Raw genomic sequence first — 16,478 nt, 5'->3', positions numbered from 1 at the left:
ATCGTGGAATAAAAGAATATTAATAAAAGAATATTAATTAATTAATTAATTAATAATCGGGTCCACTCTCACAACTGGTGTTATCTAGCTATTTGCTGCGGCTCTGCCTTGCGCTATATTACATCCATTTAGCATTGCAGCTCTACGTTGAGCTAACAGCAGCTCTACTTTGAGCTAACAGCAGCTCTACTTTGAGCTAACCGCGGCTCTACTTTGAGCTAACAGCAGCTCTACTTTGAGCTAACAGCAGCTCTACTTTGAGCTAACAGCAGCTCTACTTTGAGCTAACAGCAGCTCTACTTTGAGCTAACAGCAGCTCTACCTTGAGCTAACAGCAGCTCTACTTTGAGCTAACAGCAGCTCTACTTTGAGCTAACAGCAGCTCTACTTTGAGCTAATCGCAGCTCTACTTTGAGCTAATCGCAGCTCTACTTTGAGCTAACAGCAGCTCTACTTTGAGCTAACAGCAGCTCTGCTCTGAGCTAACACCAGCTCTGCTCTGAGCTAACACCAGCTCTGCTCTGAGCTAACACCAGCTCTACTTTGAGCTTCAAACCAGTTGTTTCGAAACCAGCACTCCTCAATCCAAAGATGCCTCTTTGTTGACTTGTTTGTGTGAGGGATGGGGCTAATGTGATTGTACTCCGTGTGTGCAGATATGTTTTCATGGAAGTGAAGGGCTTGGAGAGCATCAGTACAGAGCCTGTTGTGGATGCGATATCAGCCCATGGAACTTGGCCATAAGCCAATGATTTACTTGGACAAGCCAGTGTCTGAGTACACCCCCAAGGACTATAAAATTCCTCCTTGTCAGCCGGCTGAGTGATGGCAATGCCTAACAGCAGGATGAGACACCGTGATACCAACGCTGCTCATACTTACAAAGTTACTGTACGTGTAGGAGTAGGATTCAAATTTTCTAGCTCCAACTTTGGCTGATTTTTTTCTTGTTTATACGGGTTCGCCATGCCCATGTCAACCAGGTCTAAAGAAAGCGGAGAAGATAGCTCTAGTACAACCCCGGTTGCCCAAAGTGGTTCTCCGAGCACTGGTATGGACGGTTCTGTAGACGTCACGCCTTTATTTGGCGAAAACGGCTCTTCTGGATGCCAAATTGATGTGGCCTCGTCTAACTTGCCTGCTAACCGTAAGTGCTCATGCGTGTATCAAGACCATAGATGTTCCGGTGGCGAATCTTTCATGGGGATCATGAGTAGTTTGATCAAGGAATTGGCTGCCATGAAAGAAGCTGTTGTTGACAACAATTCCCTGAGAATCGAAGTGGCGGCACTCAGGGAGGAAGTTCAGAAATTGCGTACGAGTACATGTACCCAAACAGGCCAGTCCACGTCCTCCACGGCCACATTAGAGAGGTTTCGCTTCACGTTGTTCTGCACTACACCGTGAAATTTCACGTCGGTGTGGCAAATTTTGGCGTCGAAACTCCCGTTCATGACGTGAGTTGAGGTCAACTCACGTTCGACGTGAACGCGAGTTTTTGCAAATTTAGCCTTGCTATCAGGTTGGGATTATTGACTCGATTTGTCGATTTTGCCTAAACTAGCTATAAATAATATTTGTGCGACTTCGGCCTCACCAAAAATCACTTTTTTCACTTTTTGAAGTTTTCGCTCCCAGTTTTCGCTCCTGTCGTCAGCGACACGACGTGCTTTACAAGCAACGTGAAACGAAAGCTCTTTCTGAGCTCGCGTCGACGCAAAAAATTGACGTTCACGTAAGAGCACAAATGACGCGGGTCGAAACCTCTCTATTAGTGATCAACCCACGCACATCTGACTCAGGGCCTGCTACACGCAACTCGTATTCAAATGTTTGCAGCTCAGGGGTTACAACTGACACAAGTACACCACGCGAACCAACATGTGCTCCCGTACCGGTCGAACCTGAGTGGGAGGATGTTGAACGGTGAAAACCGTGAAACCCTGCACGTACGTTGGCAAATAGTACTACCCCTGCCAGCCGTGACGTAGCACACAAGCCAGGCCAGTCCACTGTCACCTCGTATTATCAGCACAAACCTAAACCTCCTGCAAGTTTTCGTGGAGCCCCTCAGATAAAATGCCGCGCAATTCACCTTGGCAATGTCCACATGGGATGTAGTGCTGATTCCATAGTAGGTTGGTGCGAGAAAAATGACCTGCCAGCATGAAGTGCAGTGTGTCAGAATCCCGGTACTTCGGACTGGTGTACGCACATGTTGTGATCCCAGCAGATCAAATCGACAAAGCCCTGCAGGAAGACTTCTGGCCAGCAGAGGTGCGTGCACGAGAGTGGAGATTCGCCTTGGATAAGATAGCTTCAGCTTCAGCCACATCATGAATGCCGACACCCCACTAAACCCTTATGCAATCCCATTCCATCCTAGACCACACCCCCTATAATTAAGCCCCTTTATCGAACAGCAACAGCGGCCTTAGTCTTAATCTTAGAGTAGGGTTCCTCAATGTGTGCCACCTTCTTAATAAAAAGCATGAAGTTGAGGATTTCATACTATCTCAAAACATTGACATCATGATACTGGCGGAAACCTTTCTATCTAGCTCTACCGCAGACAGCTTGCTCAGCATACCTAACCATGCACTTTTCCGGAGGGATCGTCCCAATCATGGAGGTGGCCTAGCAGCCTATGTCCACAATCGCTTTCAAGCACGAGTGGTGGGTGACCACACAAACATAGAACTTTTGCTTCTGGAGATCAGAAGTCATCGAAACCGGATTCTCCTAGGAGGAGTGTATCGACCTCCAGGCACGCCAGTACAGTTTTGGCAGGACTTGTCCAACGCAGCTGACACAGCAGCGGCGTCAATGCCATTGTCCCCGCTGATTTTAACGGGCGACTTCAATGTCGACGTAAGCCGGCGCCAAGCCCCTCAGCTCAACAATATTCATCGCTTCTGCGACCAGTTCAATATCAGCAACAAGGTGCAGGACACTACCTGCCCCTCCCCCCCCCCCCCCCCCATGGCAGCAGAACAACACTGGATCTCGCCCTAGGTGTGGATGGAGCGATAACCTCCTGCACGGTTCTCCCTTGCACCATCAGCGACCACTTTGCGGTCGTAATTGACCTACCTTTCAAGTGCACTGTGGAACCTCCTGCTGTAAAGTGCGGTCGTAACCTAGCAAGGATCGATATGAACCGATTCGCTCATGACTTGCATCATTGCGATCTGGAGAAATTTTCAACCGCTCAGACTGTGGATGCCATGTGGTATTCTTGGACTAACAAGATTGCTTCCGTTTTGGACAAGCACGCTCCTGTCCAAACGTATCGGCCTAAATCTTCCTCCCGCACGCCCTTTCCTTGGAAATTACCTGCCCTCCACAACGCTATTCTACTTCGCAACGCAGTACATCGTCGCTGGCGAGCCTCGCCGACTGACATGGATCTGCGAACTGTATTCACGTCAGCACGAGCCGAGGCTAAGTGAATGTCCCGACGCCTCAGGGCCCAGTACTACAAGAATATGCTCACACGGAGTCAGGCAAATGCACGCCTCACTCGGAAGACAATAAACGAGCTCAGCGGCCGGACCAAAACTTCCACTCCACCCTCTGTCAGTATAGCAGTACTCAGTGAGCAATTCAGTGGAGTAGTCTCCGATCCAAGTAGACCTATGCAGCTATCCCTACATTGTGGTCTGTCACCACGGGATCCTTTGCGGGAATTCCAGGCCACTAGTGTTGAGGAGGTATTCACCTTTCTCGTGAGACTCGATGCTCGTAAAGCTGAGGGCAGCGACAGTATTCCGGCATTCATCCTGAAGCATTGTGCAGCAGCCTTCGCTCCGTCGCTCTCCATATTAATTAATACATCCCTTTCGTCTGGCATTGTGCCAGTCTCCCTGAAGATTGCAAATGTTCGGCCCCTATTTAAGTCTGGTGACAAGAACGCATCTACGCAATTGAAGGCGGTCATCCAGTTTCTGGCAGTTTCGACAAGGCTACAGTCCTCAACCAGCAGTTCGCCTCCGTTGCTTTGCCGGATGATCCGTCGTTATCACTTCCAGCTCTTCGTGCCCACAGCCAACTTCATGCAACATTTGTTCAGGTCATCACCACAACTGCGGATGTTAGAAAGGCTATCGCCCGACTAAAGTCTCGCCGCAGTCCTGGCTTGGACACCATTACGAATGATGTCCTGAAGAAACTTGCCCCGTCGATTTCGTACCCCCTCTGCCGCATTTTTAATGTGTCCTTTTCGACGGGTAAATTTCCAGCAGCATGGAAACTCGCGAAGGTTGTTCCGGTTTACAAGAGCAAAGGCTCCAAGTCACAAGCCAGCAATTACCGTCCTATCTCCTTGTTTTCCTGTGTATCGAAACTATGTGAGCGATTATTCTTTGATAAGCTTTATGCTCATGTGTCGCCGGCCCTTGCCCCAGTCCAATCTGGTTTTCAACGAGGAGACTCAACCACCATGCAGCTGACACGCCTTGTGCAGGACATTGTGGCCCTTCGTCATGACCACCAACATGTTGGCATGTGTTTTTTCGACCTAGCCAAGGCGTTTGACACGGTATGGTTCCGTGGACTCCTAGCTAAATTATCTGTGATGTACAATGTTTCCGGAGCGTCTCTGGCGTGGATTACGGACTACCTAACAGATAGAACGCAATCAGTGTCAGTCGAAGGGGTACTCTCAGACCCACTGCCTGTGAAGTCGGGAGTCCCCCAGGGATCTATACTGGGGCCTCTACTATTCTTGTTGTATATAAACGATCTACCTGACTGTATAGATGGTTTGTCACTATTTGCTGATGACACAGCCCTCATTCAGTTTGACGCTGACATTGCAAACCTGTGTACGAAGCTTCAGACTGGAATCAATGTTGTTCATGAATGGATGTTGTCATGGCATCTGAAACCCAATATCTTGAAAACAGAAATAGTCTTTCTCCCTCAAATAGACCACCCTCCTACATTTACCCGTCCCGGACTTGATTCGGCTATTAATATTACTATTGTAGATACGCACAGGCATTTGGGTGTTGTATTTGACTCGCAATTGTCCTGGAATTCTCACGTAGATTTTGTATGCAACAAAGTTAGCAAATCTGTAGGTTGCCTGATGTCTCCCTGCTCCCACTTGTCTCCCGAATGTATTCGTCTCTTTTATAAATGCTACCTCCTTCCTATCTTTCTGTACGGCGCCACTGCTTGGCATTCCCTGCTTAGTAAATCTGCTGTACAGACACTAGAAATATATCATAAACGTGTGTTGAAAATTATTTTTCGTAAACCCACTCTTTTCCCCTCTACTGATCTATATAGTTTGGCCTCCACCAGCCCCATCTCTAGCCTGTCGCAGAGACAGTCATGCGTTCTGGTCCATCGTATTAAACTGAACATTGTCCCTGAACATCTCACCAAGTATAATTGGTTTACTTTCGCACGGGACACTCGCAATGGCATAGTACTTCCCAGAGCTTTGTCAACTATGTTTACCAAATCTCCTATCTTCTCTGCATACTCGTATCGGCTCAAGCTGCCCATGGAAATGAAGACAATATCCAATATTAGACAGTTCATAGACCATGTTAAATGTCATGCCACGTTGTAGGCTCGCTCGCCTCTTTTGCTAGCTTATTTCGCCGCTCTCCACCATGGTCAACATAGTGATACATTTCACCCCGCTGATGCATTATTTTCTTCCGATTATCATCTTCTTTCCTTCATTCTTTCTTTTTTCTTTTTTTTTCTTCTCTTGCCATGGCTGGCTAACGCCCCCTCCTTTGCATTGGCTTCTGCCATTGGACGGTGAAATAATAATAATAAATAATAATTACCGTCCCATATCTTTGCTGCCAATAGCATCGAAGATCTTGGAGAAGACAGTCCACAAACGCCTGTGTGACTTCTTACAAACCTATTCACTTTTGCCCGCCAATCAGTTTGCGTACCGGCCACAACACTCCACGGAAGATGCCTTGACCTTGGCCATGGACCGCTATCTGTCGTCAGCAGACCACCAGCTACATGCTGGCGCAGTACTAGTGGACATGAGCAAGGCATTCGATAAAGTACGGCACCAGCTCATGATCCAAGATTTGTTTGCTTTGGGTGTATCTTCGACTGCATTGCGTTCGTTTGCGAGCTACTTCACGCATAGTCGACAGAGAGTAGTTCTAGCGAGTGGGCAGTTTTTTTTTTTTTTTTTTTTTTTTACTAAGGCCACAGCTTCCAATCATGACATGCAAAGCAGCGGTGCAGCATCGCAGGCATGAATCGTGGACGTGGTGACGGGGTCTGATGTGCTCCACCGACCTAGGGTCTCGGCTTCACTGCACAGCAAACGCGTCGAAAGAAAACGGGGGCTAATAATTATCGGGAGATGGGGGAAGAAGAAGAGAAGAAAGAAAGAGAGAGAGAGAGAGAGAGAGAGAGAGAGAGAGAGAGAGAGAGAGAGAGAGAGAGAGAGAGAGAGAGAGAGAGAGAGAGAGAGAGAGAGAGAGAGAGAGAGAGAGGAGAGAGAGAGAGAGAGAGAGAGAGAGCGATAGAGCGAGGGCGAGAGAGAGAGAGAGAGAGAGAGAGAGAGAGAGAGAGAGAGAGAGAGAGAGAGAGAGAGAGAGAGAGAGAGAGAGAGAGAGCTGGGAGATAGAAGAGCACAGTGCTCTTGGTGATGGGGACTGCGAAGGATAGCAGGTTCTGGGATATGTGCATGAGAATCAGAATATTGGTGATGATGACAGCAGGGTTATAAGGTGCTCGGGCCTAACTACATGCGAGTGTGGAGTCCCTCAGGGTAGTGTACTGGGTCCTTTGCTGTTTTCACTATATACCATGGACGTCCATAGCGTCACCAGCCCAGCACACTCCCAGCTGTTTGCGGATGACATCCTTCTCGACACCGCAAGCAAATCCGTAGCAACCCTAAATCAAGTCTTATCAGTTGCTGTGTCAAACTTGGCTGACTACCTACACGGGAAGGGCCTGGTTTTAAACCCTGACAAGATGCAGGTCTTAGCCATTGAGGCATCACGCCGTAGTACCCTGGAACTCAACGTTAACTGCAACAGGACGCCTCTCACCGAGACCACCACTGCTCGCTTTCTGGGCCTACAGATCGATTCCTGTCTTCGGTGGGACGCGCAGGTCTCCAGCATAGTACGTAAAACTTCCCAGAAGCTAACCACCCTGATAACCATCCGCCCTTCGCTATCTGAACGCCAGTCACTCCTCTTCTATTCTGCCCTTATACTTCCTGACATGCTTTATGGATCGAACGCGTTCTTCTCTGCACATACGGCTCAGCAGCGGCACCAGCTCACTGTCCTCGACAAGCGATGTGTTCGCTGCGCAGCCGATCTGCCCTTCCCGTTCCATACCACCCCTATATACACTTGCTTTTCCCTGACCCCTGTAATTGAATGTGCCAAATGCAAACTCTGTTTCCTTATGCACCTTGTCCACACCAGCAGCATCAGAGCTCTTCTGAAAGATAGAGTAGCCCTCCAACCTCCCAGTAACACCCGTGGCAATGACAATTGCAAATACGTTGTTCCGCTAACTCGGCAAACATCAGGCGACAGCCGACCATTGGTTTCCGCCGTGAAGCTTTGGAACACCCTGCCACAGGAACTCAAGTCCACTCGTTGTCCAACCCCGTTTAAAAGATTGCTGAAAGTGTTTTTCTAGGGTTAATATGGCTGAATAGCACCTCCCTCTGGCATGGGTCCTCATCTTCCTATTTCTCCCTGATTGTTACATCGTTCGAACTTGACTTGTAATTACCGGTACAAATACGTCCTATTCCCCGCTTTCTCATTTTCTCAAGTGCAGCTTTATCGAGCCACACTTTTTATTCTATCGCCATCATAATATTGAGCATCAATGCCCGTTTGGTTTGCGATGTAAAATAAAACTTCAAACAATCAAAAAAATACTAGCATCTTACTCAGAAATGCCACTTCCAACATTTGTACAGAGATGTTGTGTACTGCATTTTTTTGTCACTTACGGTGCTGTGATTGATCTAAAATTTCTTGAGACTGGTTATCAGTAGTTGTGGATCAATTTGGAGCACCAAAATATGTTTTGAACATGTTGCACATGTGATGGTTTTTGCTGATCCAGGCTCATTTTATGATATTTATGATAATTATTTTATATATTTGATTTTTATGACCCACCCAAGTTGGCTGGTGTGCTGCTTTGCTGCTTCGAATTGTAGTTAGACCGCTCAAATATCCTACTGGTCTCGTCATAGTCCAGTAATAATCGACATTCTTTGTTCCATTGGGACTGTAGCTTGTGCTCATTTTCGTTGAGTTTGCCTTCCCCTCTTTGGTCTTTCCATAACCTTAAACCTTCCAAGTTGGAAGGCTGTCGGTTAGCGCTACGGAGATGTGTTGAAGCTAGGTGTCAGGACGTCCGCGGACATTCTTCGCGACTGTCCGCGGGCCGGCCGTGTACATCATGTACATAGACTAGTGCATGCGGCGTGGCGCACTTTCGCAGGACATGACATACGTTTTGCACAGCTGTTGGCGCTAGAACTGTACTTCGGATTTTGTGATTTTTTGAGGGCAATGGCTTCCTTTTCGTCTTGGCCACCTATGTATGATTATGATGTACAGACAATACCAACAAAATCCATGAGAATAGTTTTTTTGAGCTGGAATGGGGTGGTCTAATACGTGCTAGGGGAACCCTCATTTGTGGCTGTAGTGTAGAGTGCTAAAACGTGCCCTGTTGGCCGAAAAAGAATAATTTTTTTCTCCGCGGGACACCCGCCCCACCCCCGGTCGTATCACTTCCATCCGCCCTGTGATGCCCCTGAGTGTACAAACTTTCGTAACTCCGTCAAACATAAACGAATCGCGACATCGTTGGAAAGGTCTTGACCTCATCTTTCGGTGGATATAAAGTTCTTTGCGATAGGATAAGAATGAACACGGAAATTGTTAGCTGCTACCGGCTAATGAAATCCCCTTACACCGGAACACAGGGGTTTTATATGATTGGATTATAGAAGTATTCGACAAGAGTGTAGACAGAAGGAGAACAGGACAACGACCACTAGACTAGTGTCAACTGCTACAAGTTGGAAAAAGCTAAGCGGCGATGCGTCACCTACTGTGCAGCCTGCGACCGGTTTCTGCATGTCTCTGCTCGTGACTGCTTCTCTCAGTACCACCAGAGGCACATTGCAGTATAAATCAGGTGAGTATGTGTTTGGCTGTTCGAAAATACAGCTCAAAGTGGACAGTCAGAAATTTATCGTATATTTTGTCGAACTCTTGACTTCTAACAACCAAATGTGCAACTTTTCAGATATTGCTGGACTTGATGTGAGTGTTTTTGACTTCGGTATTGTCATACCTTTCAGAAAAAATATAGGTTTGTACTTACAAATATCAATGGTTCTAAAGTTATGGCGGATGTTCCGCGGCTCACTCAAATACCGGATTTTTAGCTGTGGCAAGTGAAAGCCCAAAGGGTTAAGACTAGACTAGAACGGAACAGAACTTTTTTTGAATTTTCGAAAAAAAATAATCTCTGCAAAATTTCCCGAAATCAACTATGTAACAACTCGTATCGATCTAAATCTATTACGTAACCTATCGTGCGTAGCGGCAAACAACTAAATTTGGCAGAGACAATTCCAAATAGGCAACTACTCTACAGACACAGTGTAGACTCTACTGCCCAGCTAGCAGTTATCCTAACAACAGACAGCAGTCAGTATGCAATCATGCACAAAACACGGACACAGAAAATGTTCTGAAAATTTTTTTGGCCAGACAGGTTGGCGCCAATGCGTGACCTATGGACTGTAAACAATGCATTCAACAAGAAAACGACGAGCAGAAAGAAACACAATTCAGAAAGGAAAATATCGACGAAGAAAGTGGATGAGGATATGAAAGTTCACTTGCGTGGGCCTGCGTGGTTCTTCATAGTAGGCGATCTCCGAAGGCGTACACACTCCGCCAGCGATGTAGTGGTGGACGTTTTCCGCTGCCACCAGTGTTAGCTTCTCCCGGGTAATGAAGTCCCCTCACACCGGAACGCAGGGGTTTTATATGATTGGATTATAAAAGTATTCGACAAGAGTGTAGACAGAAGCAGGAGAACAGGACAACGACCACACAAGACTGGACTAGAACAGAACAGACCTGGAGACCCACTGGAGCATGCGCTCTTCTATGTGAGTCTCATTGCCAAGGGGAACGAGCGGGAAATACGAATAGTGAGTATGCACAGGTCGTAGCATTAATACACCTATTACAAAATCACGGCCCAGAGCGAACGCGAATATTTTTTGTTCATGACTTCACAGTTTTTGGAGCGTGCCAGGGGATTTTCCTTTGGCACGGCGCATGCGTGATGGACATCAAATAAAGCGCTTGGATCTCAGCTTTGCAGCGCCGTTTCAATCATGAAAATCAGTTGAATTTGGGCAAGAAACCGAACAAGAATGTCAAATTGAGTTGTGGTGCCGTTCTGAGGCACGGTGGAGTAGTTTGGAGAGGAGGTGGAAGTGGCCCTGACGTGTCTATGGAGCTGAGAGCTGCCAGGATGGATTTGCTTGGTCCTGATCTTTCCAACGAGCCCAGGATGATGAAAATCCATTAAGGGTGGAGTGAAATGAGAATAAATTTCTTTCGGAGCTGTGAGTGCATACTCCACCAAGAGAGTCAGTGCGCTGGTAAGCCAGTGGATTGGAGAAAAGGGGCAGCAGCTTGAATCTATAAAAAAAAACCTTCGCCAGAATAAATGTTCAGGTTTGCGGTCACTCCTTCCATGTGTGACCCATACAGTATCGTTGGAAAATCTGTTATAAATGCTTACAAATATTTGAGGTGTTGACTGCCGCCATTTAATTCCGAGAAAGCCCTGTTTTGTATCAAGCTGATCTGATTCCCTTCCAGGTTTCTAAATGCACACAAGATCAAACAGAACCATAACAACAGATCGCAGTGCTCGTTTCTAAGGCGAGGGGATCGCAAAAAAAAATATTGTCTCCTAATGATTGCTTCATTAGGCATGAAACTCTAGTAACTCTTGGCACGCTGGTGACTTCAGAGCGTAAAGCGTATAGTGTTTAGCGTATAGCATATAGCGTACATTTCGCGTATCCCGTAGCGCTAACCGACAGCCTTCCAACTTGGAAGGTTCAAGGTTATGGAAAGACCAAAGAATTGAATTCGAATTGTAGTTAGACCGCTTTGTCAAATATCGTACTGGTCTCGTCATCGTCCAGTAACAATCGACATTCCTTGTTCCGTTGGGACTGTAGCTTTTGCTCGTTTTCGTTGCGCTTGCCTTCCCCTCTTTGGTCTTTCCATAACCTTGAACCTTCCTAGTTGGAAGGCTGTCGGTTAGCGCTACGGAGATGTGTTGAAGCGAGGTGTCAGGACGTCAAATGTCTCAGTACTCTTGTCAGTTGTGTGCCTAGTATTGCACTTTCTGACTGTATATAGTATCCAGTTACAGTGATGGAGAGTTACTCTTAACTCGTATCCTTATGTCCTTTTCCTTTCTACAATAATCATGATAATACTTTAAAATTAGAAAGTAGTTAGCTAGGGCGTTCCAAAATGCCCACGTCCGGTGAAAATCGCGATTGGAATTCGGTCTCTCCGAAAGCTGTTAAGAGGAACACGGGGACTTTCTACGTACCACTGCACACGAAAACCCTCAAAGTTGCTGAAGCCCTGGTTGAACATGGCTTCTCCGAGCTGATATCCGTGCAGCTGATCAGTTGCATTAGCTGCAAGGCCACGTTTCATTCCCGCGACACTCTGACATGACTTTGCCAAAACGGTTTCCATCTCATGTCAGTGGAAGTGGGCGTCACTCAACTGGTGCCTGATTCTGTGGAAATCCACGTCCATGATGTACCCATCTGGGTCCAGGACAACGTTATTATTCCCGTAGCTATGCAGAAGACGTTACTTCAGTAACGTCTAGCGCTAGCCAGGGTCCACACAGCTTTAATTCCCGTAGCTATGCAGAAGACGTTACTTCAGTAACGTCTGGCGCTAGCCAGGGTCCACACAGCTTTAATTTGGTGTTTGTTTGTTTGTTTGTTTGTTTGTGTCACGCCTGGCGCTATCCCGTATCTGTCCCGTACCGTATCGCACAGCTGGCCATTTGCTGGCTCCCGTATCTGTCCCGTACCGTACCGTACCGTACCATCAAACACAGCTGGCTACAAACAGCTGGCCACAATATTATGTACATGTATACGACTCCCTGTGTGTTGCATATGTGCTTGAAGGGGACGGTTGCACTTTTTGTAGCTCCGTTTTATCTGAGTTTTCAGTCGTTCTTCTTACTAGTCTTGCCAAGGGGGTTGCTCTGGGTCCACCAGAGTTGCCCCTGGCGTATTTCTGAATTTGCTGGGGCGAGGGTTCCGCGACGCGGTCGCCAAGGCAGTGTCTTTTCAGTCACGACCGTTGTCGTCCTCGTCTCTCCATTCGCGGTGGTGTAGCTGACCCCCGAATGGTTTCAAACTGCGAAGCTCGGAGGAGTACAGTGGTGGCAGAGGCATGAGCTGTGAGTGGAGACGGTTGCTGGAGATGGATGGTGATGCAGGGAGAAGAGTTACGCTGCCTGACGCCGCGTGGGAAATTGTTTGAACCTGCAATTTCAGTTCGAGCGCGGTGGACTTCTAGACGATGTGTCCTCATGGCTGTTTTTCAACGCTCGCCCTTGGCCTATCGCTGATATCCCTGCGTGGGATGTTCTTCCAGTGGAGTCCAGGTGGGACTTCGGGTGCCCACACTCCATCACCTGGTTGATTGTTTCGGAACTGCAAAAATAATTATTGTTTCCTATTTTGTGCGCATCTCTTGTCATCTCTCTTTTCTATACGTCGCACACCAGATGTACTACTATCGCCGTCTTTCTCTTGCTTTCTCTCCCTGCTTGCTGTTTTTTCTGTTTCTGTTGCCACTGTCCCTCATCATACCCATGCTTGGGTGGTGGGCGGCGTGACCCGTTAGGGTAGCTGAGCTGCCAATACAGTACGACTCCCTGATGTATAGAGAGACTTTCTGGAAAGAAATAGGGAGACGAGGAGGAAATGAAGATTAGAATGGATGATAGTTGCCGAATAGGTGATAGGATGCGTCAGCAAAAACATACTTTGGAAGAGAGATCCCGTCGTCTCCAAAATAGGCGTGAACGAGCGAGTCAGCGCCGGTCACAGGAAACGTCGGCAGACTGATCCCGTCGACTCCAGAACGCGCGTGCTCGGCAGAGTCAGCGCCTTCCCAGGAAACATTTCCATCAGTTCCCACAACATGCACGATGAGCTAAGTAACAAAGCATAGCGTAGGGCCCTGAGCTTCCAAGCTCTCCCGTTTGGTATTTGTGTGTTTGTGTGTTTGTTTGTTTGTTTGTGTCACGCCTGGCGCTATCCCGAATCGGACGGGAAAAAAAGCATAGGGATGTTATAAATTTTTCAATTCTCCTATTTTTTCAGGCATATCATGGGATTCGAACCCGCACTATCGCCCTACATGCATCCCCATACACTTCGCATTCATACCCATTATTCCAAGTTGCTTCACGTTATGATCTTGCGTTTGAAAGCCCTATTTGAATATTGCGGGCAGCTGTATGTGGCCAGCTGTGTTTGATGGTACGGTACGGTGCGGGAGACGGTGTCGTATTACCCTCGATCGTACCTGTCCCGTACCTATCCCCTACCGTACCGTACCATCAAAGACAGCTGGCCACATACAGCTGCCCGCAATATTCAAATAGGGCTTTCAAACGCAAGATCATAACGTGAAGCAACTTGGAAGAATTAGTATGTATGCGAAGTGTATCGGGGATGCATGCAGGGCGCGATAGTGCGGGTTCGACTCCCAGGTTATGTCTTAAAAAAAGGCATTTTTAAAGAATTTATAACATCCATATGCTTTTTTTGTCTAGGTCATCAAGGCAAAAAAACATAGCGTAGGGCCCTGAGCTTCCAAGCTCTCTCGTCAAAAGCCTAGTTAACTATGGGCCTCTTCGCCATGGATTTGTAAACAGGAAATCATGGCCATTGCGACTGGCACCCGCTTCGCAATATTCTCTCTCCGCCTCAACATGCAGATTCCGTCGTACATGAAACCTTCTACGAACAACTTATTTCGTGTACGAAGGCCAGCCTGCACCCTGTCATAAATGCTCCCAACTTTTTTTCTTTTTTTTAAACAATGCAACACAATTTTGTGGAAAGGTCACAACAATAAGAGACAAGATCAAAAGGAAAGCTTTACAATAATAACAATAATAAAACGTAGCCTGTAAAATGTAAAAAGTCACTGAGTACAGTTTAATTCAATGTCCATGTCCAGTATTTATAATAAAAACAATCTGCTGAAATTTATAGATTCTCACATGCGAGCAACCTGGGCCTCAGCAACAACCAGCCAAGCAGACTCCGGATGCCGAACCGATCGCTCACGGAAAAGACCCCGCAAACCCCGCAAACACATGGTGCATGATCGCAACAGGGCAAATGAGAAACGGCATCTGACGTAAGACATTGCATCGGAGTACTGCTCCATCCTCCTTTCTGCTCTCAATAACGCGATTCGGCGATAGAGTGATGTCGCCGCTCTTCCCATGCCACCACTTGCCGACAGCACAACAGGCATGAACGTCGCATACTCCACCTCTCTCACTCTCTCTTCATAGCATCGTCGCTTTTCTTTTTCATGGCGCCGATAGACAGTGGTGTGTGTGTTGCAGATCGATTTGAGCGTGGATGAGGATTAAAAACCAGTATATCAAGTAAAGTACGCTCAAAACGACTGCCCCACAAACCACAGACCGCTACATCAAGCCGCGCATGCTCCTTCACAATAGCAGACCTGTATCTCATTCTCTCTCCAGTGAGTGGCTGCAGCAGTGGCTCGATGGAGACATTGTGACAGGTCTCTTGAAGGAGAGAGGCTGTCACATCCCGGATCTCATTAAGGCGGATAATGGTAAAACCACCAAGGGGACATGACAAGGCATGGTCAATACCATTGTCCCGTCAACAAAAGCAATGAGTTGGTAACATTGGCGGCATCCAACCATAACGGAGGCACAAGCCGTCCATGAACTCAGCTTTGCTCAGTGAAAACCCAGGCGCGTGCGCCGCATGGGTTCCTGGGTGCCCGGAACTCCCCTTTTTTCGCTCAAAATGCAGGATTTTGCTTCATTTTTTGAAAATGTTCACGGGGGAGGCCCCCCCCTTGAAGGGCACCGGCGCACGCGCCTCAGACCCATACTTTTCAATGGACGGCAAGTCAGCCAACTCGAGGCGCCAGGTTCACGGGCGAGGACAATGGTGTGTCACAAGGCGTCCGCCCCATCATTTCTGATACGCCGTGCCGACTCTGCCTGGCTATGATACACTTCCTTCTTCATCTTCGCCTTCTTCTGCTGGATGCCAATCAGAGAATTCCCAATATCAGAAACACGATCCACGATACGCCGAGAGAGATGCTGTGATGGCGACAGACGACTCATACTGGGAGCACAAAGTCATCGGGCTGACCAGGCCCAGGCCACCCAAACGACAGGGCAGTGCGAGTACTTCCCTCAACACTGTGCCAGGCGATGGTCGACCCGTCATTGCTGGTATAAGCTTCGTGCTTATCATGTCCACCAGTGGCTGGAAATGGGACGGAGAAATAGACTGAACGCGGCATAGGAAAGCCCAGCGACTTCTCAAGCCCGAGACACAGGCATAATATGCTGCCTGGGGCTGCTAGCGAGCGAAATCAGCCAATCGAGTTAGCTCATCAGCCCACTCCTGGACCTTAGTCGATACAAAGTTCTCCTTGAAGTCACCTGAGCCGATGGCTGCCCCCAGGTACTGAGCTCCATTACACGTAATGACGACACTTGTGTCGCTGAACAGCTCAACTGCCTCACGATAGCAACGCTCCTTCACCACAAGAATTGATTTTGATGCATTTGGGAGATATCCATCAGCTAGGCCATCACTTGCCAAGATGTTCCACCAACGACGGAGCCTACGCAACACACTCGCCGCTGCGGAATAATCTGCGAACCAAGACTGGATAGTCCCGGCGTATTCTGCTTTGCGCACGTCATGCCAATGGCATAACATTGCCAGAGGATCCCCCTGGGTTGTCCCTTCCTCCTACAAGATGCAATCACTGTCAACATAATAGGCATGCAGGCGTGCTGTAGCTGTTAATTAAACCAGGACACATCGCTGCAGATTGCAAACTCGCCACAGGAACCACATACGCCAAGAGAACGGCGCACACCAGGACAAGCGCAACTGTCGGAGTGCAACGTGGTGAACTTACCATACAGACCGCAGTCCAAAGGGAGTCAGCAGACTCGGCACGCTCCAGCAGCAGGCCCAGCACCAGCCCGAGTACTGGATGTAGTATGAGTGCAACTCCTGTGGGGTCAAATGTTGGAGAATCCGCAGTCAGCACTGAAGTGTTCGAAACGGATTGGAATTTGAAAACTATGAAAGT

The 16,478-nt window shown here is 47.8% G+C and overlaps 1 protein-coding gene across 1 annotated transcript in view; it reads right to left on the bottom strand.

The window, feature by feature from the left end:
* The window catches only part of LOC135824255 (uncharacterized), a 371,974-nt gene that overhangs the window by 86,944 nt on the left and 268,552 nt on the right, over positions 1-16,478 (bottom strand). Inside the window, exon 11 of the mRNA XM_065336986.1 lies at positions 10,819-10,902. Coding sequence (XP_065193058.1) covers positions 10,819-10,902 — 84 coding nt within the window. The remainder of the gene's footprint in view (positions 1-10,818; positions 10,903-16,478) is intronic.

This window comes from Sycon ciliatum, chromosome 9 (assembly GCF_964019385.1).
Source record: "Sycon ciliatum chromosome 9, ocSycCili1.1, whole genome shotgun sequence".
Classification (NCBI taxonomy): domain Eukaryota; kingdom Metazoa; phylum Porifera; class Calcarea; order Leucosolenida; family Sycettidae; genus Sycon; species Sycon ciliatum.
Note: the sequence above shows the minus strand (reverse complement) of the source record. Positions and strands in the feature narration are given on the sequence as shown.